Source organism: Pangasianodon hypophthalmus, chromosome 3 (genome assembly GCF_027358585.1).
Source record: "Pangasianodon hypophthalmus isolate fPanHyp1 chromosome 3, fPanHyp1.pri, whole genome shotgun sequence".
In the NCBI taxonomy this organism is placed as follows: domain Eukaryota; kingdom Metazoa; phylum Chordata; class Actinopteri; order Siluriformes; family Pangasiidae; genus Pangasianodon; species Pangasianodon hypophthalmus.
In genome coordinates, this window is record NC_069712.1 from 4,125,001 (window position 1) to 4,149,755 (window position 24,755).

At 35.8% G+C, this 24,755-nt stretch overlaps 1 protein-coding gene and 1 long non-coding RNA gene across 3 annotated transcripts; one reads left to right on the plus strand and one right to left on the minus strand.

Annotated features, from left to right (window-relative positions):
- Positions 1 to 5,401: 5,401 nt before the first annotated feature.
- LOC113545372 (uncharacterized) lies at positions 5,402 to 24,662 on the minus strand. Its single transcript, XR_003404606.3, has 5 exons — positions 24,010 to 24,662; positions 23,627 to 23,667; positions 23,210 to 23,227; positions 7,329 to 7,373; positions 5,402 to 6,968 (listed from the first exon to the last, which is right to left on the minus strand). It is a non-coding gene; the product is annotated as an uncharacterized LOC113545372 (long non-coding RNA).
- LOC113545357 (scrapie-responsive protein 1) lies at positions 18,176 to 20,952 on the plus strand. 2 transcript variants are annotated; one of them, XM_026944688.3, is made up of 3 exons: positions 18,176 to 18,333; positions 19,076 to 19,314; positions 20,297 to 20,952. In XM_026944688.3, exons 1-3 carry the CDS (start codon positions 18,328 to 18,330, stop codon positions 20,379 to 20,381), a joined length of 330 nt encoding a protein of 109 aa, XP_026800489.1. In that variant the 5' UTR covers positions 18,176 to 18,327; the 3' UTR covers positions 20,382 to 20,952. The 2 variants fall into 2 exon arrangements, with proteins under 2 accessions (XP_026800489.1, XP_034158766.1); XM_034302875.2 differs by having other exon boundaries at positions 18,205 to 18,371.
- Positions 24,663 to 24,755: the final 93 nt, after the last annotated feature.

Genomic DNA, 24,755 nt, shown 5'->3' on the forward strand with positions numbered 1-24,755 from the left:
AAAGTCATTATTGCAATAACTTTTCCTAAAACGAGTTTTTAAATAGCAACAGTGAGCAAATAAATAAGTAAAGCATTTGCATGGAGAAAAAATAATAAAAGCTTAGCTTGGCTTTAAAGGCTTAAAACTGGCTTTATGCGCGGTGTGTTTGATTCAAAAAGGAAAAAAAAAAAAAAAAAGCCTGATGTTGAGAAGTAACACAGTAATGATTAGAGAAAAAGATCATTATCCCAAACTGCCATCGAAAATAAATGAATGAACGCATGAATGGAAATTTTATTATTATTAATAATAATAATAATAATAATAATAATAAAGCTAGTAGGGAGTGTTAATTTAACATTGACATTTAACAGAAATTTGTGTTATTGTTGTGATTCTCCTGCACAGTGAGCTCGTTTTAGCTAATAACGCTTTATGTTCCTTCTTATGCAGAAATGTGCATCTGTGTTAAACTGTAATTATGAACGTAATTATAAAATCTGCTGTATTATGAACATTAAATGCGCCTTGAAAACAGGTCACGCGCCTCATGCGTGACTCATACAGAATAAAGTGAAATGTAAAATAAAACAAAGTGAGTGATGAGAGAGAAAGTATCGCGAGGTTAAGATCACTTTGACTGGGAAAGAGAGAGAGATGATGATAATGATGATGACGACGATGATGATGATGATGATGATCTTTGGGAAATGACCGCATTTATTTTTGATGAATTTGAAAAATTTGGTGAATATTTAAATCTCCGGTGTGACAGAAATACTGAGGGGGAAAAATGAGAAACTAGAGCTAAAGACAGGTTTTCGTGCATTATTGTTATTATTTCTAAGGAGAACTGCAGGACTATGTTAGAATAAAAAGGTGAATAAATGAATGGGCGTCTTTCTGCATTAGGTGTGTGATGATCAGGCGCACAGACTCCTACTGATGGCCACAGCATCACATCGCCCTCTCATTATGGCTAATAGTGATAGTACCAGGGTGTTTTTTTGCTCTAAACGCTAAAGCGGATTGACATTGACTGACCCTGACCAGCTTCAGGCCATTTTCTCCCATCGTTCAGACTAAAATAAGAGGAGCCTTAGTGCAATAATAACCAGACTGCGACTATTAACATGATTAACCTTTTATACTAACCCAGTTAAGCCAACTTAATCGCCTACATGCCTGTTCAACCAAGCCTTACATTACAAAATACACACAGCTCGTAGCAGTACTGAAAAAAAAAGATTATAAACTATAAATAATCTCAGTTTTCTCAGTTTGTGTTTAACGCTATTGAACAGACTCTGACTTGTGTCTTTAAATTCTTTTAATTAAAATTATTTAAGCTTATGAAAGCAAAATTATTACATTATAAGGAACAAAAAAATGTAAACTACAATATGCAATTGTTCTTTTTCCAATCATTTTGTTTGTGTATGTTCTTTACAATAATTTGGGTACATTCTTTTACACGGTTTGTGTATATTCTTTACAAAAATTATATATAATTACATTTTATTAATAAACAAAGAATTGCATGCACATTTAAAACAAATGTTCTGTAAAATGTTAGCCCCACACTACTACTACTACTACTAATAATAATAATAATAATAAATTGTGATAAATTGCCATCATTAAGGAGGAATGAGAGATTTCATATATGAGAAATCATTAACAGATAAAATACTGCCTAGTGAAATAAGTCACAATGGGATATTCTTTTATCCCCTATTTGTTTTTCGTGGGGAACAGCGAGGTAGCCGCCAGTCACATGACGCCTAGATTATTACCAAAAAGGCAGCAGATGCTCTCCAGGACATCACTGCTCAAAGGTGCAGTATATTCAGTCTGTTGCAGTACACTGTATTCAAGGGCAATAAAGTAGGTGTCTTATGACTGGCCTCTAGCCTGTTACCCCGTCTGTAACAATCCGAACTTAAATTCCCTCCATAAATATATAGGATGAAGTGGAGTTTTCCAGCCATTAAAAAAAATAAAATAAATAAATAAATAAAATGACCAGTGGTTTGTTACTGCCTTAATGCCAGGTTTAATAAGATGAGCAAATCTGAGCAGCTGACATTAATAAAAGAGTTGATAATAATAAAAGTTCTAAGGTGCCAAAATGGTGAACATCCACTTAAATATTAAAAAGAGTCAGAAACTCAGTGGATTATGATGTACTGCTGGACATCAAGTATTTCGATTACAACCAAATGCTGATATGGGATTTGTCAAAAGGCATATCTTTGGAGGAGCTCAGTTTGGCTTTAGTATGCACAGTTGAGATTTCACATGGAATCAGTGTTCCCCCTCCATGACCCACAGTGGTGAAGCAATGACCTTGTAGTAACCACCTATCTCTTCTGCTTAAGTTCTTGATAACACAACCTAGATGAGCATATCAAACTATGCGTGTCATGGCGTCTATCAGAGTTGTAGAGCCATTCATGAAATATTTACACAAAGGGAGATGAGAGCTATAAGTGGAGCATTCTTGAATAGCCATGCCTGCAATTCTTGTCCCTGGCCTCTCTAATCTCTAATCTCGGTCTTTCTCTTGGTCTGTATTGAACATATGGCCAAAAAAAAAAAAAAAAAAAAAAACATCTGTTGATCCGCGCCCGCCCATTGGCCCTTGCATTTGTGGCAGTGGGCGGTACAAAAAAAATCCTCATATGGCATGCAGTATAATGCAAAACATCCAGCGAATGCTTGTCACAGATACAATGAGGTATTGGAGACTCGTCTAATAAAAGCACAGGATGTGACCTTTTAGATAGAAGAGCTAACAGAACGGCTCCACTGAAATGAATCACACTCACGTTCACATTGTTTCATCATCAGTAGAAAAGAGCAAAAGAGGTGATACGTAACCACGAGTTTCATTATTGAGAAGCATGTTAGAGTTTGGCGAGGGAAGTGGTGAGACCACGGCAGTCTCAGGTCCCCACGCCACTCAGGAGTCTCTCTGATCAAAATTCCTAAGCAATCCATCACTTGTGGTAATGAAGATTTTCTGAAACAGTCTGTGGTCGACTGTGTAAAACCACAGCGATGACAGCTATCTACTCTCCCTCTCCAGGTTACCATCACACTCTGTTTCTTTCTCTCTGTCTGTCAGGTTTCAGCGGGAAGCACATAAACAATTTCTCTACTCATACATCCCAACCCCCTCTCCACTATCAACCATGGTGAATATGTTTCCAATCTGCATGCCCTCTCATGGTCAGAGACCCATACCTTTCCAAATCAAACACATCAGATATTCACAGACAGACATGACTGTCCAGATGATTAATTGCACATCCTGCCTGTTTATTTAAAATATATCAATCAATAAATCATCATGGCACTGATTCATCTGGAGTTTGTTTTTGTGTAGAAGCGTAAAAAAAAAAATCCACAATTACGGAAATCACTGGTACGCCAAACACTCTGACTGAATAGTCGTAATTGCATTGAATTCCAAACATTTAGAATTTAAGCTACATCTTTAAGGTAGCTAATAGGACAGCTATGATACAATTTTAACACACACACGCGCTTGCAGTGCACGAGGCTTGGGCAACCCACTTGTGCAGGAAGTTTCAATTTTCTCTCTAAACCAACAACCAAAACATTCCGTGAAGAGGGTTAGGCAATAAAATGCTTGAGTAGACACCACATAGGCATGTGAGTGTTTGAGTTTATCGCCATGCCCCAGCATCAGGTGTTACGTGTACTTATCTTGTTTCAGTTCTGCCAGACTGAAGGCTTAAGAACATGTTATGTGATAGAGAATAGGAGACTCGCTCCCCTAAACAAAACCCATCTGGATAATCCTGAGGCTCAACAGTGAGACTATTTAAAGTAGTTTGATTTAATAACAGCAAGAGAATCTAATTTCCATCTATAATTCCACAAGCATGTGATGGCGTATTGATAGTGCAGCTTGATTTAGGCCAGAGGTCCTCAGCTCCACTGCTCTAACACATGTGATTCTCATGATGGTGGATTTAATCATTAGATGATCTCTCAGAGTAGAGAATAGTAGAATATGAAAAAGGATATATATATATATATATATATATATATATATATATATATATATATATATATATAAACACTATCAATAAAATATTTTCAGAATTCTAAATATATCAGTGCTGTCAGCTGATAAAGTCCATACTTCTGTGATGTGTGTGTGTGGAGAGAGAGAGAGAGAGAGAGAGAGAGAGAGGGGGAGGGGTTTGTCAACATTATCCAATTACTATACCCAGGCATTTTACGTAACTACTTCACTAACAATAAGGTAATAAAATTAAAAGTGATATTCATTGAAAACGACTAATCGTTTGTATCTAAAACAAACTTGTCAACATTCAATTAAAATATAAACCAGATTAAAAAAAAAAATTCCAAAGGGAATTAGGGAATTACATGAAGTTTTTTTGGCACAGGAATTAGCCAGGACCGCCAATTATTATTCACCAACAAATATGAGAAGACCTTAAAATGGACCCTTACAAAGCAGCATGCATTGCTGGTCTGCCTTTCAGGTATGTATTGATTTAGGAAGTGGGTGTCAGATTGATTTCGGACTCCCTGACCTCATGTTTATTGGTTACACGAAAGGCTCTGGCAGTGTTAGGGCCTCTCATGGGTGGGCTGGCTGCAGGCAGCTTATTGAGGTCCACCACACCCCACTGCTTTGATAGCTTTCCACAGAGTGGTTTTGATCATGTTCAGAGAGAAACGCTGCACCTTGTTTAGATGTTGGCGAGGGTGGTCGATATGGTTGGCCTGGTCGGCGGACATTCATTCCAATTTAAATATTGCATTACACAACATGGAGCGCAGTCAGTAATGGAGATTAACAACACAGCTATATCAGCGTTTTACAAATGGGAACAATTTAGGGATAGATGTTGTAAAATGTGCACAATCATTGTTTTCCAGCCAAGCGAGATGATAGGGCATTCTACGCACGCCAATACGGCGCATCAGTGCATACCGCACGGCAAGCGACCCCAAGAGCAGACAAAATTAGAAAGTAAACTTTACGTTGGCCTGCCAAAGACCATTACAAGAGAGAGGAAAATAACAACATGTGAGAAACTCTAGGCTGAAAATTTAAGGAATGTGGAAAAGTTGTTTTGTGCATTAGGGAAGGGATGACGGAAGGGATAGTGTTGTTACAAAACCAGTAGTTTGTAATTATGAAATGCAGTCGTGTATTTACAATCAATAGATCAATCGTTCTACAAAGTATCTTATACAAAAGTCTGTTTATAAATAAATGTTGTCTTACATGCGTATTTCATGCCTATTGGATAAGTGTTTCAGTAGAAAAGAAAAAAAGTTTTCCAAACATTATTATTATTATCTTCACAGAGAAATCTTTGTATTTTGTTACATAATGGACCATATTAAGTAATAGCCCATGTTTATGATTAAAAACATCATTAAGGCTGTCTGGGATTTTTCCTGCAGAGACAGAAGGGCTGTTTCAACAACAAGCTTGGAACAACGTACCAGACAATTTGTTTAAAAAAAAAAAAAAAAAAAAACCTATGGCAGTGTATCCAAGACAATCTGTGAAGTTATAAATGCTAAGGCAAATTATGATTTGGTTTATTTTTCTTACTGGTTGTTTTATGGTCTTGGGCTCAATATAGCAATTATTTTTCATCCCCGCGCACTTTTTATTTTACTACTTTATGAAGGCATTTTCCCCGCATCTTCCCAACACTTTAAAGTTTTGTGCAAGACTGTAGCTCAAAGAAAAAAGTTTTGAAATCATCGGATTTTCATTAAAATATAATGAAGAGTTGCAAGAAATGACGGCTTTAGTGATGTGAGTATTAAATGCAGGTAAATACATTTCATAGCTCGGTTTACGAACAAGACAAGGACTAAAGAGGAGAAGGGGGGGAAACAAATTCGTCTTGAAGCAAAGATAGAACAGAGGCATTCTGTGTTTTCAGCCTGCAATCTAAAGAACAAGAAAGCATTGAAATATGAATTAAGGTCAAAAGCAAAAGGATGAAAGTGATATTTTGGGACATTTTGGAAAGTGAAAGCTTTTTGGAACTGCATGCAAAATAATAAAAAGAATAAAAAGAAGAGGGATGAACTAAAGAATACGCTGTTTTTGAAAACAGCCTCCAACTCACTGTAGACATCATGCGGCTGCATGGATAACTTCTCTAATATTAATAACGGGAATAGAAATTAAGAAGAAATTACTATTGAAAGAAGATTCCTCTTCATCCAGACTCCAGCCTCAGCCTCACTGATGTCCTTAAGTAAAAAATATGGCTCTCTTGATCCCATGTAACAGTGCAGTGTGGCTGGCTGAAACATGTTGTCCTGTGTGGGAGCTCTCCTCATGTTTGATGCTTAAAGGATAAAATTTCCTTCAAAAAATCAGTCAGAGCAATCAAATATAGACATTTATATAGACGTGCGTGATTTAAAAGTGCTTAAGGCTGATATTTGCATGGATTTGGGCTGAAACGCTCCTTTTCACATTTGATAAATACTTTTTGCTTAAAATGTCATCTTTTTTATATTGTTAGTCCATTTTTTACGAGTAATAAATCATCTCACAATTTGCGTATGGTGGACTGAAAAAATGTGCACAGTGAATGTTCTTCTGAGTTTCACAAAACATGTCACATTTCAGTTAATCTGCTCTAAAATAGGTTTTTAAAAAAAAGGTTCGAAAGAGAAAAATCCTATTCTGAGTCATTGTAAACCTGTCTGGGTTAAATTTCTACCCCCACCACACACACACACACACACACACACACACACACACACACACTTTATTCACCTCAGCAACTGATAAGCAGCATTTTAAGATTCCAAGCGTGTGAGTATTTATCAGTTCTTAGTAGTTGACTGAAAGAGGCCTCGAGCCATCATTCCTTCTACTGATGCAGTATTTAGGATGGATGATAAAGATCTAGAATCACATCATTGCTTCTACACGTCTGCAAAAAAAGATATCTCAGCAAGTAAATATATCTTGAATATAGTCCAATTCAACTCATATTAGATTGTTTTTAATTGACATATTTCAAGCTTGAAATTGTCCTATTCTATTGACAGACAATTTTGCTTATTTCTAGCATTTATTTGTAGAAAGAAGCAAAATTATCTGTCAGTAGAACGACACAACTGTAAGCTTCAAACTATCTAGAAATAGATTTCATGATCTTATATTTTCTACATGATAAAATCTCATCATTATAAAAACTCATCATAATGAGATCTCTTTACTTGTTAAGTATTGTTTGCTGTGATACATTGCTGTGTGTCTGTCTACCTGATATACACTGAGGCATATTTACCAAATATTCAGCCGGATGTTCACAAATCAGGAGAAACAGCAAGAACTGTAAGTCAAAGAACAGAATAAAAAGAGTCAAATAGTCAGTGTTAAGCATATTACCACGGTAAGAGAGCCAGTAACTAACACCATCATACAATAAAAGACATCTCACGGTTAATCCATGCTTGTAAGAAGAAAGAAAATCTCCCACGCACATGCTGTGCAGAAGCTTGGTGGGTAAGAAAGCATCGGTGACAGGTTCTCTAGTTACACAGTGAGATTACGCTATCATCAGAGAGCTGCTCTGAGCTGATGTGATTCAGCAGTAGCTTAAGCACAGGGGGCCCACTCCACCTTTAAAGGGGATTGCTTTTATGCCGTTGATTCCTGTGTGCTGATAGCGCAGAGCCTGTGGGAATGCAGACGCTGTCAGTTTGCAGCTTCCTTAAACCGAAGCTGTAACTACCTTCAATCACAGATGGTGCGGTACCTCGTAAATCAAGAGCTGAGAATCACAAGTTATAATGGCAACAAACTTTTATTCCTTGTTTCTGCATGTTGAGCTAATGTGCCATAGTTTAGTCTGTCTCCTCTTTACAGAGTGACTCGTCTGAGAGGCCTATAACAGCCAGGAGAGCTTATAGTGCTCTCAAGCACACCCAAATATTGCAGCTGTGTTTTGGCCTTGTCTGTCAGCGAAACAGCAGAGAATGAAACTCAAGAGGCCACTTTGTGACGGCTGTTGCTGTGGAAACGAGTTCATTCAGATTTAGTACAGTGATTCATGGTGTGTTTCTACATGCCTGCGGCCCAAACTTTCCCCCGCCGCAATCAGCACACTCACACTACACTGTTTGCCATAAATAAAAGGCTTAATAACACTTATACATTTCCACTTATAGACTGGACGTTATATTGCCTGAATGATCTAAAATGCTAACGCTGAGATGGATCTAGAAGTCGCTGCATCAGACTGCTGTTTTTTTTTCTTTTTGCTGAATTCCATCTGTAAGCACTTCAAATCTGTAAATGCAATGCAATTAAAAACAGAAGCAATATGAGCATATGCTGCAATCATAATTATAGCCTCTGTTTTGATTATCTTGTTCACGTGAACCCAGTGATCCTTTCTTAACAGCGCCATCTTGTGTTCAATGGAGGTAACTTACACATGCATCCTGAAGAGGGATATTTCTCTAACCTCCCTTTCATTTACAATAAGCCATGTTTAAAAAAAAAAAAAAAAAAAAAAAAAAAAAAAAAAAAAAAAAAAAAATAGGATCAGGCTTTTCAGGGAAGAAGTTTAAGTCTCGATTTCAACCATTTCGGCTGTGAAAAGGAGGCAGGTTTATTTCCACAGCTGCTTTGTTAAATATCAGATCTTTGTATTTTTTATATTTGTTTTTGCCATTTGCTGAATATTAATAGTGTCACACTGTAATAATAATAATAATAATAATAATAATAATAACGGTAAAATATTTATTATTACTGTAAAAGTTTAGGTTTTGAAAGCATAAATAACTTTTATGTTCTATTAAAATGTATCCCTTTGCCCCAGGCAGTCTCTAATATTTATTATTAAAATTAAAATTAATAAAATTGCATTTAAATCTTTTCTTTTTTGGATCTAAGTGATGATGAATATAAATAATATCAATGGAAAAGGAGCCCCAAAATTCCTGTCCATGCTCGTGAATCTTCCTGAAGGTAAGTGCACACGGGTGGAAGTGTAAGAGATGGAGAGAATGGAACAAACACTGGTGGAAGTGTAAGAGATGGAGAGAATGGAACAAACACTGGTGGAAGTGTAAGAGATGGAGAGAATGGAACAAACACTGGTGGAAGTGTAAGAGATGGAGAGAATGGAACAAACACTGGTGGAGGTATAAGAGATGGAGAGAATGGAATAAACACTGGTGGAGGTATAAGAGATGGAGAGAATGGAATAAACACTGGTGGAAGTGTAAGAGATGGAGAGAATGGAATAAACACTGGTGGAGGTATAAGAGATGGAGAGAATGGAATAAACACTGGTGGAAGTGTAAGAGATGGAGAGAATGGAATAAACACTGGTGGAGGTATAAGAGATGGAGAGAATGGAATAAGCACCGGTGGGAGTGTAAGAGATGGAGAGAATGGAACAAACACTGGTGGAGGTATAAGAGATGGAGAGAATGGAATAAACACTGGTGGAGGTATAAGAGATGGAGAGAATGGAATAAACACTGGTGGAAGTGTAAGAGATGGAGAGAATGGAATAAGCAATGGTGGAAGTGTAAGAGATGGAGAGAATGGAACAAACACATCATCTTTTTATTTCTGATTTACAAAAGGTCATTTTTGAGTATTTTATTTCACTTTGTTATTTTTAACCTTAAAATGACCTTCTCTGTAATTTACACAGGACGGATGGTTAAATCTGATGGTTTGTGTTCATTAGTTAAAATGATTCAAACAGATTAAACTTTATGAAAAAGAATTTTTTTAAAAAGTCATCTAGGTGGGTCATCTCAGTGGAGTAAATACTTAAATGTAGCTGTAGCTGAAAGACAATTTTATTACTTTTTTTAATTTGATAAAATGTTTCTCCTTGTATGTAGGTTTTTTTTTCCTAGGAGACATATGGTTTAAAGTGTAAAATGTTCCACCCACATAACCATTCAATATGAAATAAAAATGAACATATAAATAGATAAATAAAACTGTCAGCTGGAGATAAATCTGGACTGAACCCATGTCTCCCATGATATTTTTTGTATGTATTTTGTTTCTTGTAAAACAAAACAAAACAAAACAAAAGATGTTATAGGAGACATAAAGTTTGGTCAAAATTTGTCAAAGACAATAAATAATATATTAACAAATAAATAAAAATTGTCTTTGACCCAGTTGCAGATAAATGGGGATCAACCCTTATGTCTCCCATAACACTTTTCCTTGTATGTATTTTTTTCTTGTAAACACTTCAAGACAAAAAAGGTAGTAGTTGATTGTTAGTATAGTGTAATCATACCAGTCATCTTGTTTTAAATGAAACAACCACACCAAAAAAAAAAACATTAATTTTTAAAAGTTTAGATTTGCAAATAAAACGAATCACAATTTTCAGACTAGAAAGAGCTGAGATGTTTTTTCATTTAAACTTTTAAGTGCAGTTTATTTGTTGTGAAGATATCACAGATATTCACTGAATGTATTTAATCAGCTTCAGACACTGCACTCTCATAGTGACTGAGGTGGAAATGGACCTTCTGCTGGCAATAAATAATAATAATAATAATAATAATAATAATAATAATAATAATAGGAAAAAAACATATATCACCAATAAAACGATGGATTTGTATCACGTGACGCACGACTCAAACTAGCTAGTTAACATAAGAACATCTTGGACGATTAGGTTTAAGTCGCAAATTAATTCTGTTTGAATTTTTTGATAGTAAATCAGCTATTATTTACAGTTTTAGTCATCGTGTCGTTTATAGGTGTATGGCTAAAGTGTTTTTAATAACTGAATAAGCTAAGGCTAACCTTTGGCTAGTCTTCTAATTTTAACTTAAATAAATATCTTGACTAACACAGAAATGTTATATTTATAAAATACTATGTTTGCTGTCATAACATTTGTAGAATAGACTAACATTATATAAGTATTTGTAGAAAGTGAATTACATTCCATAGCACATTTTAGCACTACATTTAGCCATTAATTTTTTGACCGTTATTTTCCGTTTGAAATTTAAATTTAAAACATTCAGCGCGCGCCAAACGGACGCGTCACAGCTGTGCATTCTCATGATTGAATTAAATTATAAACAAATTAAATTACTAAAACATCCAGAGCATTCGTTAACGTTTCTTACCTCACGATTTTTGTGTCAATTTCCTGTTTTATGCTGACCACACCCCCTGATATGATGTCACACGAATTAAGCTATATAATTCATATCTGTTATATCTATCAAGCAGTTTCACTACAATGGTTTAGTAACATCGAACTTTCACTTATCATGCCAGATAATACACTATATGACGTATGTGCACCCCTGACCATCACACCCATATGTGGTTCTTCCACAAACTGTTACCACAAAGTTGGAAGCACACAATTGTATAGAATGTATTTGTGTGCTGTAGCATTACAATTTCCTTTCACTGGAACTAAAAGTCTCAAACCTGTTCCAGCATGACAATGCCCCTGTGCACAAAGCGAGCTCCATGAAGACATGGTGTGTTAAGGTTGGAGTGGAAGAACTCGAGTGTCCTGCACAGAACCCTGACCTCAACCCCACTGAACACCTTCGGGATGAACTGGAACACCGACTGAACCCCAGACCTCCTCACCCATATAGTATATTGTAAATGCTGTTAAGTTAAACTGTTCCAGTCGACCTGATTACACCCTATATGATATTCACACTGCTACACAGAGCAGTGCACCATTAATATGGCATTATAAAGATGGCACCCCTTTTGGGGCAAAACATTTGTCCAGTCTGTTGGATCCTTACAGTGCAGAAGTATACCACTGTAATGAAGATGCCATTTCTGGAAGCTACAATATAAGTGCAAACAGAAATGTCTAAAAATCAGTCTTTTAAATCTCTTAAAAACTTTCTAAATCTCTTAAATAGACTTGGTATAGAAAGACATACTTACAGAATAAATTATGAATTAATATGTATTGAATAAGTTATGTCTTGATAGGCAGAGTTGTTTCCACTTTTGTGCGTTTAGAAAAGTATTTTAGGAGCATTTCTATTTAATAGTCCAGTTAAAATATTACATAAGCTTTACTATCCTGTGAAGTAATAATTTAATAATAATAATAATAATGAATACCTAATATCTACAGTTATATTGATAAAGGTTTTTTTTATATACAGCAGTTGTTCATGCTGAAAATACTGTTATGGACTGTAAAATAAATGGTTTGCATTTTCATTCAGTGTGCTAACATACATTTCTTCATTTCTTACAAAAAATGACAAATAAAATACAATAAACAGCAGATGGCGCTGTCGAGTTTTAACACAGTTGCAATGTAAAAGTTTTTCATATTCACTTTCAGTCATGCATGAACAATTTATTAAAATCTTTTAAAAAAAATTTGTACAAATTGCAGCAAAAATGTCAGTTTTGTCATTGAGCCGCATCTAGAATCTGGTACAGATGGTGGAGAGAAGAAATGGTGGCCAAGCTGATGACCATCATAGAGAATCATCTCCAACCTTCTTTCTGACATACTTGCTCTATTTGAGATTACCATCAGTAACTAGCTGGACCATTGGGCCTGAACAACATTAATACATATGACCATGCATGTATATCTTATATTATGATTCCTATTTATTTCTGTTTGATTGTTAATTATGCATATGTTGCTCATCATTCAAGCTGCTCTTAGTTCATACTCGGTGCTGTCAGACTGCTGTAATAACATTTCTTTTACAGCAGGGTGTACAATCCTATCTGCAAAGGGCTATACAAAATTCATATAAAGCTATGACAGAAACAGTGCATCTGTCTGTGTATGAATGAACTGCATATATTTATAACTGAATGAACTGCATATTAATATTTATACTCAATATGTGATCTTCATTTGTGCAGAAGACTTAATTCACGAATAAATTCTGAGTTGACATTTTTCTTTCATCGACACACTGGTCTATTTTCACTTTAGTTTCCTACATTACCCACATTACCCCCTTGCTTTATCTCCACCTAAAGAGAGTGATGCAGCGGTGCTTTAGTCTGTCCAGCTCCCTCACCTCCTCATCTGTACACTCTGCTCAAACAGATCAGCTTCCAAAGCTTCAACTTTCATGCTCACACCACTGTCATCTCATCGATCAATAGTAATAATAATAATAATAATAATAATAAAACTTTATTTTATATGGCACCTTTAAAAGTAGCTTCTCAAGGTGCTTTACATAAAAAATACAATCATGTATAAATACCCATCATAAAAAATATGCATACATATCAACAATTCAATTAAAATAAATCAGACACAAAATTAATTCAGCAGTCAAGTAAAGGCTAACCTAAAAAAAGTATGTTAAGATAAGAATTAAAAATTCCTAATGTCTGTGCGTGTCTGATATCAGCCGGAAGTGAATTCCATTGTTTAGGCGAATATGAAGAGAAAGCCCTGTCACCCATGGAGCATAAACGAGTCTGAGGTACAACTAAAAGACCAGACTGAGAAGAGCAAAGGTTATGTTTTGGGGCGTATAGTGTAAAGAGGAAGGTCAAATACTCGGGAGCCAGTCCATGCAGAGCTTTACATGTAAGCATGAGAATTTTAAAATCAACTCAAAACCTGACGGGAAGCCATTGTAAGGATTCCAAAATAGGAGCAATATGATCACTTGTCCTTGCCCTAGTCAGGATTCTAGCTGCTGAGTTTTCAACCTATTGTAATTTGTTTAGTATGGATTTATTTCCCCCAGCAAGAAGTGCATTACAGTAATCAATGCAGGAGAAAACAAAGTCTTAATCAGTCTTTCAGCCACAGAGAAAGATATAACATAGGACGTAGTCTTGCAATTTTTCTGAGATGAGAAAATTCCTTTTTGACAGTATTCTGCACATGTGGATAGAAATTCAAGCCTGCATCAGATGTAACTCCTAGATTTTTCAATTTCATTTGAAACTCCAGGAGACCCAAGAAGCAGGGCTTCAGTCTTACTACTGTTCAGAGAGAGAGACAATTATGAGACATCCATGATTTTATCTCTGAGATATAGGTTAATAAGCAGGGAACTGCCATATTTTGACCCTTGTCTGAGTGGATATAAATTTGTGTGTTATGTGCATAAAAATTATAATTTAAACCAAGGGATTTTAAGAGCTGTTCAAGGGGAAACATATAAATTTTAAAAAGTAAAGGGGTCAGAACTGAACCTTGGAAAACATCAGAGCAGAAAGGACTAATCTTAGACTTTGAAGACAAACTACTCATGAGCAGTGAGATAGGATCTAAACCAGCTTAAGGCAGTCTCGGTGACACCAAAGACAGTTTCAAGTCTTGAAAGTAAATGATTATGATCAACAGTATCAAAAGCAGCACTGAGATCAAGCAAAATAAGAATCAGAAGCTAATAACAAATCATTAGTGACTTTACCCAGAGTGGTTTCTGTACTACGAAACTTACGAAAACCAGACTGAAAAAGCTCCAAAAGATTAACACTAAGGTGTTCACGTAATTGAGAAGCAATGACAAGCTCCATGATTTTTGACTGGTGTAACAGCAGAGATTTTAAATGCTCCTTGCACAACACTAGTACACAAGGAATCATTTATTATGCTAAGAACAACCGGACACAAGGAATCAAAACTAGATTTAAATAAGCTGGTAGGAAGAGGGTTGAGTATGCTAGTGGTAAGTTTCATACATGACACCTCTTTACTAAGTAAAACAGAGTCAACTTGAGAGAAATTTGAGAGAGGGGCACCAGAAAAGCTAGACAAACTGAAAGAGGAAACAGAAGAGGCAGTTGCCATAACTAAGTGCAACTGCGTCCTGTAGCTGCATTGCATTCTGGAGCTTTGAGTCCAGCACTGGGATTTTGCATTAATGTGACGTTGAACATCGCTGGAAAATGGTGAGTGAGAAAAGAAGCTCTTGCTCTTTAGTTTTTAGGAGCCAACATTGAAACCTGACCATTATTCCTTATGTTTGAGAATGTCTACATTTTTCCTTCTATTAAAAACACCACTGTAACTGCACTAGCAATAAAAATGTCTCAACGTGACATCATTGTGGCAATAAAAATATAGCACCAACCAACAAAGTATCACCAGTATCCCTAAACACATTACAAATATTTCAGTATAGATATATTTAATGTGGGTGGACTTTTCCTTTAAGTACATCACGAGAAGACGCTTATGAAAGTGAAACACATTACGTCTTACTGATTACATCGTTATCAGAGCTTAGCAGAGACCCTATGACAGGAAAGGGACAACTGCTGTTTATTCTGCAACTCTATTTTATTCCCAATATTCCTTATACTTAATACTGTATAATGGCACACAATCCAAAGATTATCAAGGCCAACACTGATACCCTCTCTCTATGCACGTGTCAGTGTAAATGTGTGGGCTTTTGTGCTTTATCGAGGCATGAGTCCAAGTTAGACTGAATGCTGCTACAGCAACACAGATCTGCATGTCAATGAAACTAATTCACTCGGTCCTCTTCACTCATTTACTCTGGGTGCTCAGTACACACTAGCTGATCACAGTGTGTCAATCAACGCTGAACAATAGTGAAAGTCTAACTGTAAACTGCTTTCCTGTTTTACTGGCCTGATCACAGTTTGACTGGCTGCTTTGTGACTAAAGTGTGTGGCAAACATGAATTTATTCCATTCTGTGTGTTAAGTTGTAGTTTCCTCTGTTCCTCCTACACTCTTAGTTAAAGGGTTCTTCAAGTGTGCAGTGTATAAGCTTCCTAAAAGGGATCTATTTGGAAGTTAAATTCACTTATGGAGAGAATTACATCAGAATTATTTCATACTGCTTCATCTGTGTAGTTTTTGTGTCAACAAATGTACTAATGTTTGGTGAATAAAGCCAAAAATGATGCAAACAGGCAGCCAAACTGCTGTAGCTTTAATATTGGAACTCAGGTGCAATATGTACGGGATAAAACATTACAAGAAATATCTAATTTAGAAAAATAATCAATGACGGCGTGGTATAAAGCAGCCTGACACAAAACAGAGTTATAGTCACCACCCAAAGGTGATTAATTTCTAATAACAACACACCACAAAGTGTTTTATTCCTGTTATAGCACAGCAATTAGTCAACGCTTAAACTTTTTATTTATTAAAGAAGGACACGTATGACTTTTTGTCTGTTTAGAGTTAAGTTTAATATTGCACAACATCCACGAAACAAGTTAGTTTTAATGCTTACGTTATAGCAGCTCTAAACAGTCACCGTAAAAAAGTCAGTGTGAATGAGCTGTTACTATAGAAACTATAACGTATTAGAATAAGTGCATTAATATAAACCTGTGATTTGCAGCTGCACTACTGTCACACCTACTGACCAATCAGAATCGAAAATTCAAGTGCTGCGGTATAAAAAATAAAGCAATGTTAGAGCCACCTATGTCTATATACATAATTTTTTGTTATGTATTTCATATAAAGTCAGTCCATCCTGAGTATACGTCATTACATCACATTGGCCTTGCAAATTAGCATTCATATTAATTTCTCATTAATTTAGAGCACATTAATAATCTTGCACGGTCTTTTGTCTGTGCTCAGTGTTTATAGGTTACTACTTTTGTATATTTACGAGTTCATTATCATTTTTGCACTGTGTCTGGGTAGGAGCATGCAACTGTAGCACAAGAATTTCATCGTATATAGATGCTTAAAGCTGTCTTTATGCAAATGACAATAAACTTGAAACTTCATGAGATAAGGCTCTGTTAATCACATTTGATTAACTACATACTGCTTCTGTGTATGCATTTCCAACAAAAAGTAAGCCTTAATCTTGTTGTACGTGTATCACTGCCAGTTTTTTTTTTTTATACAGCTCTATGTATGGATTGGGTACAGCCTCACATATATGTAATACTGGACAAAAAAATCTGTCAAATAAGTAAGTAAGTAAATGTAAGAGAAAAAGAGAATGGAAAAAAAAAAAATTTGGCCAAATTTGTCTTTCTCCAAACAGGAACAGATAGCTGGACCTGACACACAGGAGCCGCAGTGCAAACAAGTTGAGGTCCAGTGCATTTTCATGCTGTGAGTGCTCCATTTGAAGCCTCTAAACCTCCTGTTTGTTGTCAGGAGCTAAATCTGGCATAACGTGTGGCTGGCTGCCTTTGCTGGCCTCTCAAAACACAGCACACACACACACACTTACTTCTTGGCATAGCCTTAAATTCCTTTATGAAGCCATGAAGCAACAGCAGGCATAGAGACATATATTTGTATAGGGGCTCTTATGAGATTAAATTCAGGTCCAGGAATTAGGTTTATAAAATAGCAGCGGTGGCTTTAAGGCTTTCAGGTTCTGGGCTGCCACCGTTGGGCCACTGAGCAAGACCCTTCGCCTTCATCTGCTCAGCTTAATTATAAGTCATGGTGGATATCCCCGTCTTTCTTGTGAGGAAAAAACAAAACAAGAATTTCATTGTACCTAAGTACATATGACAATAAAGATCTTGAATCTTGAATATAAATGTCTTGTGTTTAGTTCCTCTTATACCACAGCAATTTGTCAGCAGTTGAAATTTAAATTTATTAATGACTGACACATCAGACTTTCTATCTGATTATAGTCATGTTTAAAAAACAAGTTAGTTCCTGTTATCATTTACGTTATAGCCGCTATAAACAGTCGTACTCTCACCAGCCTCGCTTTTTTCCTTCTCTTGAAGTAGAACGATCTAAGACACAAAAATGCAGCTTGTCCTGTCACTGCGAAACCACAAAGTGTAATCTCCTCTGTCCTGAAGATGTCGGAAAACTTAAGTTACAGCTTTATCACTGGACACTCCCTCCATAAAATTAAATTAAATAAACGTCTTCTTACAGGAAACGTCACCAAATCAATAATTACACCCTTTTTCTAATCTGTTTATGTGCGTTCCTGTTTAAATTCTTACTACAGAAACAATAACATATTAGAACAGGAGCTTTAAAAGAGCATAAACCTGTGATCTGTAGCTGCACCACTGTCAGAGCTGCTGTTATAGAAAATTAATCACACCTTCTGACCAATCAGAATTGAGAATTCAACAGAACTGGGGTATAAATGATAATAAATGAATGGCAGCACTGTAGATATGTGGTTAGTTGTACTGGTGCCTGAGAGGCTGAGAGAGAGAGAGAGAGAGAGAGAGAGAGAGAGAGAGAGAGAAAAGGGAGGGAGAGACTATCACAGAGGAGTGATATAAGGAGCTCACTGTGTAAATGCTGAATCCAGATTCATCCAGTTGAGACATCCCACATCTCGGCGTTCCATGCAGGTGAGCACGAACGAACGAACACACACACACACACACGGGTAAGCTGGCAGTGGACTTTGCATTGCATGGAGGATAGAAAGATCAGCTTGTGTGATAATTTTGAATCTTCAGAATGTGTTTGTTTATGGTTTTTGATCAGTAATAGTGTTTAGCTGAATGTAATTACCATCAGATCAGCTTATTATTCCACTCATTGGCAAAACAGTGCAATTACCTTGGGCAGCAGAGCAGCTCAAGTAAGTTAGACAATAATTCAGAAAGATTTGTTTAGCTACTCCGATTCCTTGTTCCCAATGAAGCTGAAGCTGTGATTGCTTTCTTATGAGTATAATGTTAAATTCTGAAGAGTTAGTGACTTTCCAGTGTTTACATGCACTTCACCAGCAATTCTCCCTTTTGCAATATAATGTGTCATGCACAACATTTTGGCCAACTGTATTTTGTTTAAATCATATTTTTATTTCTTTATAACATTTAAACACTTCTTCTGGATGTTTAGTATAACAAGTTCAGTACCTTAAAACAACAACATTATATTTCCTGGGACTCTGATGAATGATGAATAATAATATTCATAAAAATATTCATGATAATCATGATGATGAATTGTTGATGAATCAACTATTTGTCGACTTTTGCACAAGTCTGCAGACTTTTATTTGTGCACTTGATTACGAACATCAGCCTTCTTTTACATTAAGGGAATATATTTCTTTTAGCATATATTTCTTTTCCTTTGCAGGATCACAAAATGAAAGTATTAACCATCTCAGTCTTTCTCCTGCTCGGGTTACATATGGGAGATGCGATTCCGTCAAACCGCGGGTCCTGCTATAAAAAGATAGTGAAGGATAGAAACTGCCATGACATTGGACTGGAGAGGATGAGACCCATCGACTCACTACAAAACCATTACTGGGAGGGCAATGAGTGTGACGTGGTGTGTTACTGCAACTTCTTCGAGCTGCTCTGCTGCCCCAGGTAACTGCACTCTTTCGCCACTAAGTGGAGTATTTGTTGTGACTCAGAATGCAGTGTCCAAGAGTGACAGAGATTGAGTCATGCAACTGCTGTTGAACACAGCAACCATTGTAGCCATCATGATGTTCCTAGTAATACCCACATGTGGGGGAAATGAAACGCTGGCATATATTTCTGACTCACAGTCTTGGACGGGCAGTAACACACGCTGTGCTCTGGGGAGAACCTGAATAACCCACAGTGATCTTCAGTAAAACGGCTTATATTCAGACATAAAATAAATAAATAAACCACTGTTACTCAGATTACTTCATACCAGAGGCTTGGCGGGCCTTTTCAGAAGGGTTTGAATCCCTGAAATATTTTATGACAGTTCCAGATTCTTATTCATGGGTGGTGAACATAACAGACATACTGAACAGCTGATTATATACACATCCATTAACACTGTTATATATTATAATAGCTACTAGCCAGCTAGCTACACTCTGAGCAAACGGATCTCAAAGTAACAGCTGATGAAGTACTGGAGGTTTACAGCAGGAGGAAAAAAGAAGGATAGATATACTTTTACAATGTAAGATATAAATTATGTTTTAGATTTTAAAAGTATATCTAAAAGTATATCTTTTCAGTGGACCCGACATCTAGGTATTTTAGTTCCTACACCTACCAACGTTAGTAATATGACAGTAGCCTAGATTGTGCCTTAAATAATTAAATGACAAACTCTGAACGCCATAACTGCTTTTACTGCTGCCAGGCATACAGGTAAACTTCAATTCAATTTCATTGTATATTTCATTGTCATGCTGTGATCTGAAATTAATTCTTGGGTTCATATATCAATAAAATAACATAATTGTGTAAATTCTATATATAAATGTTTTCCTTGCAGTCAACCTTCTAATCATTTTGTAATAACTCAAGCAGTCTTGAACTAAACTAACTAAATATCAAAACGCTGTTGTTTTTGTTACAGAACCGTCTTCTTTGGGTCGAAAATCTCCTTTGTGATCCCATGCAAAACTTCTGAAACTGGACCAAATGTCAAAGCAGCGGAATAACATTCTGTGCTAATTCTGTTATAAAACATGCAGTATCTAGTTTCATGTAAATCTGCTTGGTCGCGGTTTGTGCACAGTCTGTCCTCTTTTATGGCAGTGTGTCCCATTCTGGAGGTATACTGGTCATGTACTAACCCTAATCTAACACATATGATAAACATAACTAAACCCTGTCCCAACCAACATATCACTACACTAACTAGCATATTGTTTATATTAAGACATGCTTATATGCAGTTTCGTGTATTAGACCCAGCTGTGATGCATGAGGATGAGCTCTAAACTGGTGGCTAAGATTATACCGTCCTGCCTTTATACTGTTCAATTCTCAAATCAACTCAGACATGTAGACCTTACAGAAATTACCATTAAAGTCATTTCTACAATCCATTTAAATGGCGTAACCCAGTAAAAAACAGACTATTATAATTAGGTACGGGGTATTGTGCTCAGGCTGATGCTTGTCTGATTTTAGACAATGCAGCTTTGAAGGATTCATTACACATCTGATAAATACAAAGCCTTGAACTGTATAAACTTTATTAAATAAAACCAACAGCATTGAATGTGACTCATCTCCAGTTATGGTTATGGTGTACGCCTGACACAACGTGTACATATCTGATAATTACAAAGAAATATGCGTTTGCAAATAACTCATTTAATGTATTTATAAGAACATCAGTAATGTGAAACATGACTTCAGAATGATCAGATTTCTTTTTAAACAGATATCCATCTCTACAGATGCTTTATAATCTGCCAAAGAACATAAGCTTCCTGCCATGTTTGCTTTAATCTGAACTGTTTATTTGGAATTTTTGTAATGCTTGAAATTTTTGGCATAATTCTGTCCTTCTTTGAGCTGAAGTTCATAGAAAACTGAAGGGAGTGGGCCAAGACCTGTTATAAATTCAAAAATAGGAGTTAGAAGACAGTTTACTGCTTATTTTAAAGCTTGGATACGTATTCACGGTGCTTAGGATGTCAGTGGAATTAAGTCTCGTTGCATTTGGAAAAGAGAACTATGAATGTCATGTAATACTGCAGTGCAAAGATGAGATATTATTGGCTTATTTTAAAAAATACATTTTAAAAGTATCACTCGTAACCTTTAATATTTTATCAAAACAATGTTTAAGTGCCATTTTCTCTTACTCACATAGATTATTTTAAGGGATGAGGCATGCTAAAACTATATTTTTTTGTCTCTCATTATCTGTACCGATGTGGCATAATGTTAGAGGTACATTATTTCAGACTTTTACATCACAGTATATTGTTTTCAGCTTGCAGCAGCTGATCAATATCACTAAATAAGAGTGACCACAATACCTATACAATGTCACGTGTAGCACTAAAAATGTTTAAAAAAAAATAAATAAATACATAATGTAATTTAAAATTAAAATAAGTAAAATTTCTTATTTAAAAAAAAAAGAAAAGAAAAGAAACCATAGTACTGTGAAAAAAGAAGAAAAGAAACGAAACCATATTACTGTGACTGGCTACATTTACTCTCTTGTTTAACAAATAAGTAGATAGTCAAATTGGCCAATTTGCCTGCTTCACTCACACCTTTTGTGTCCTCGAAAAACTCAGCTGTTTGTCACTGAAAAGTAATGAAGCAACTTTAAAGTCCTGTAACACGTCAAATCCCCTGTGGCCTTCCTATTGTTTAAACTTGTTGGGCGGCTATTATCATCATCACTGCCAGCATCTATCCCTCTGACTGCTGGAGGGGGAAAGGCGAGAAGTGTTTCTTTTAACCACAGGGCTGAGGTAACAGTATTATGTTAATTGCTGCCGGGCCACTTTAGCATGTGAGAAAGTGCTTCATTGTGATTCAAGGCTCTAAGTGGAGCAACTGAATAAAGTACAACACGGGATTGTGTTTCAGTCAAGTCTGTTTTACATTCTTCTTGAACATTAATACATATCATTTAGTCATGTACCTATACTGATTATGAAGGATCAGGACAGATAGCTACAATTTCCATAGCTGTAAAAAGTGAAATAACTCCAGAGAAAAAACTTTTGTGGTATTATTGGACTGTTCGTTTTTTCCTGTCAAAAAAAAGAGCTGAGCAAAATATTCAACAATGCTCTTGTAGTAAATTTCAAACTGCACATTTTAGTAGCTTGTACAGATAAGTCTAGAGATGACTAGACTTGCTCTTGAGTTCTCTGACAAAACACCTGAGCTCAAGTGAAGCCCTTCATGATTGAGTCTAATAGTGCATGGGAAACAGAGTGCAGGATGTGGCAAAAACAGATTTTAATCATGGACCACACAGACCAGTGGTTCTGAAAGTGAAGCATAGTCAAGGTGTCTGTGATAGAAACCACAGCACATAATTTTCAAAGCTATTATAATATAGTATACAATATTATATCGATAGTGAATTCTTATAGTTATTCATGTGCTTGACTGGTCCCTTGAATGGAATAGTTTTAATCCAAACCTCAAAAACTCAAACGCAATGTCAACTTGAGCTTTATGTATTCCGTGAGTGGAAAGTTCAGGAACCGAAAACTCAGTGGCTCTAATAAATAGATAAAATATTACAGTGCACATTTAAATGATGTACATCAGTATTATAAGGTTGTATCTGGGTAAAGACAGAATGCATAAACATAATGCACATGGCCTGGCTTCCTGTACTGGAACTGAGAAACAGTATTATTGAGAAGGCCTAACAGGCTTTCACATGCTTGTGTGTAACTGTCTTGAGTTGTTTTGTCTGCTGAAGTGCTGAAGTGTTTGCAACCATCTGTAAGGACTTTGAATAGAAATGGGTCAAATTACAACGAAGGGTTGCACTTACCCAACAATCTGGAGTTTGCTGCAAAGGAAGTCAGTGAGAAACAAAGAGGAACAAAATCCAGATGTGAACTACAACAATACATTTGTTACAGTACCTGAATGCATTACACTTTCTCGAGTATACTTAAATTCCAGTACTTTTAAAAGTAGTGTCTTAATAAAATCTTCACAATGTCAAGCAGTAGTAGACACAGTTTTGAAGAAGTATATTACCAAAGCAGTTCTTTTCTACTGAAGTTTTCAAATTTATTTATACAAATATTCAAGAAGATTTCCAGACTTTTGAAGTTAAACTGGTGTCAGTTAACATACAAAAAAGTATGCTGTATTAAATGGGTAAAATATATAATATATATATAGTTATGTGATGTGCAACTATGTTGACACATTTTTTTTTAAAACGATGGCTCACTCTTACCTAACAGTCAGGATTTTGCCGCAAAGGGAACCAGCGAGTAACTGAAAGAGGAACAAAATCCAGATGTGAAAAATCAATGAAGTTATAATGCATTTATTTATCATGAATTCACAGGGCTTTAAATTGTTTTTTTTTTCTTCTTCATCGGGCTTAGAAAAAGTAAAACATTGTCCTAATAAAGTCTTAACAACCTCGGGCAGGCCTAGGTCATTTGTTTGTTTATCACCAAAGTAATCTGTTTTTAATGGAACTGGTCAAGTTTATTCATATAAATATCAAGTTTTTTCAGATTTCTGAAGCTACAGTTTGATTGCAGACATACAAAAAGTAAGTTATATCTTGAAAATGGGTCAGAAATTTAAATGAATAGATTGTGTACTTACCTAAAGATCAGGAGTTAGCTGTGAGTAACTGAAAGCAAGCTAATCTCCTGCTAATCTGTAGAGCTAATCTATTTTTAGCAGAAAATTTGTTTCTTCTTATTAAAGTTCCCTGAATGTTTCTACCCAGGTGAATCATCCTGATGGTTTAGTACTTCTTACTGCTGACTTTTCAGTACTTTACACGACTACATGTATTCTCACTAGAAGCAGACTGTCTAGTTTTGTTAGACAACAAACTTAAAAATATGTTACATAAAACTGTAGAAGATGCAAATTATTAATTGTGTAGGTCAACAAACACCTTGAGGATTTATATATAAAAAAAGTAAACAGCTTTCTAAACCCTGTGTTGTTCTTCAGCCCAACTCAAATACACCATGTTTGTATTGTAAGGACTTCTGTATTTCATTAGGGAGCCATTTTATATTTGGTGGAATAAATGTAAACAGTAAGAGTTTGTTTACTCAGGGCATCCAGCTACTATCTTTCGTCTTCCTGTGGCTTTTTTTTTTTTTTTTTTTCGCGCCATTAGTAAACCAAGAACACAACATGGCGGCTGTGTAAAAACAAAAACAGCTGTGTTGAGAGCCAGACACCTTGTTAAGCCAGTTACACACTTTAACCAAACATTTTTGAGTTTTCAAGGCATAAAGACATACATGTTCCTTTCGCTAATTTATGTAAATTGTTTGTTTGTTTGTATGCTACTTTCTTTCTTTCTTTATACGTGCTTAAACCAAAACAAC

Coding starts and splice junctions, on each gene's coding strand:
- LOC113545357 (XM_026944688.3), top strand. Junction 19,315..20,296: donor GAGCTGCTCTGCTGCCCCAG/GTAACTGCACTC, acceptor TTTTTGTTACAG/AACCGTCTTCTTTGGGTCGA.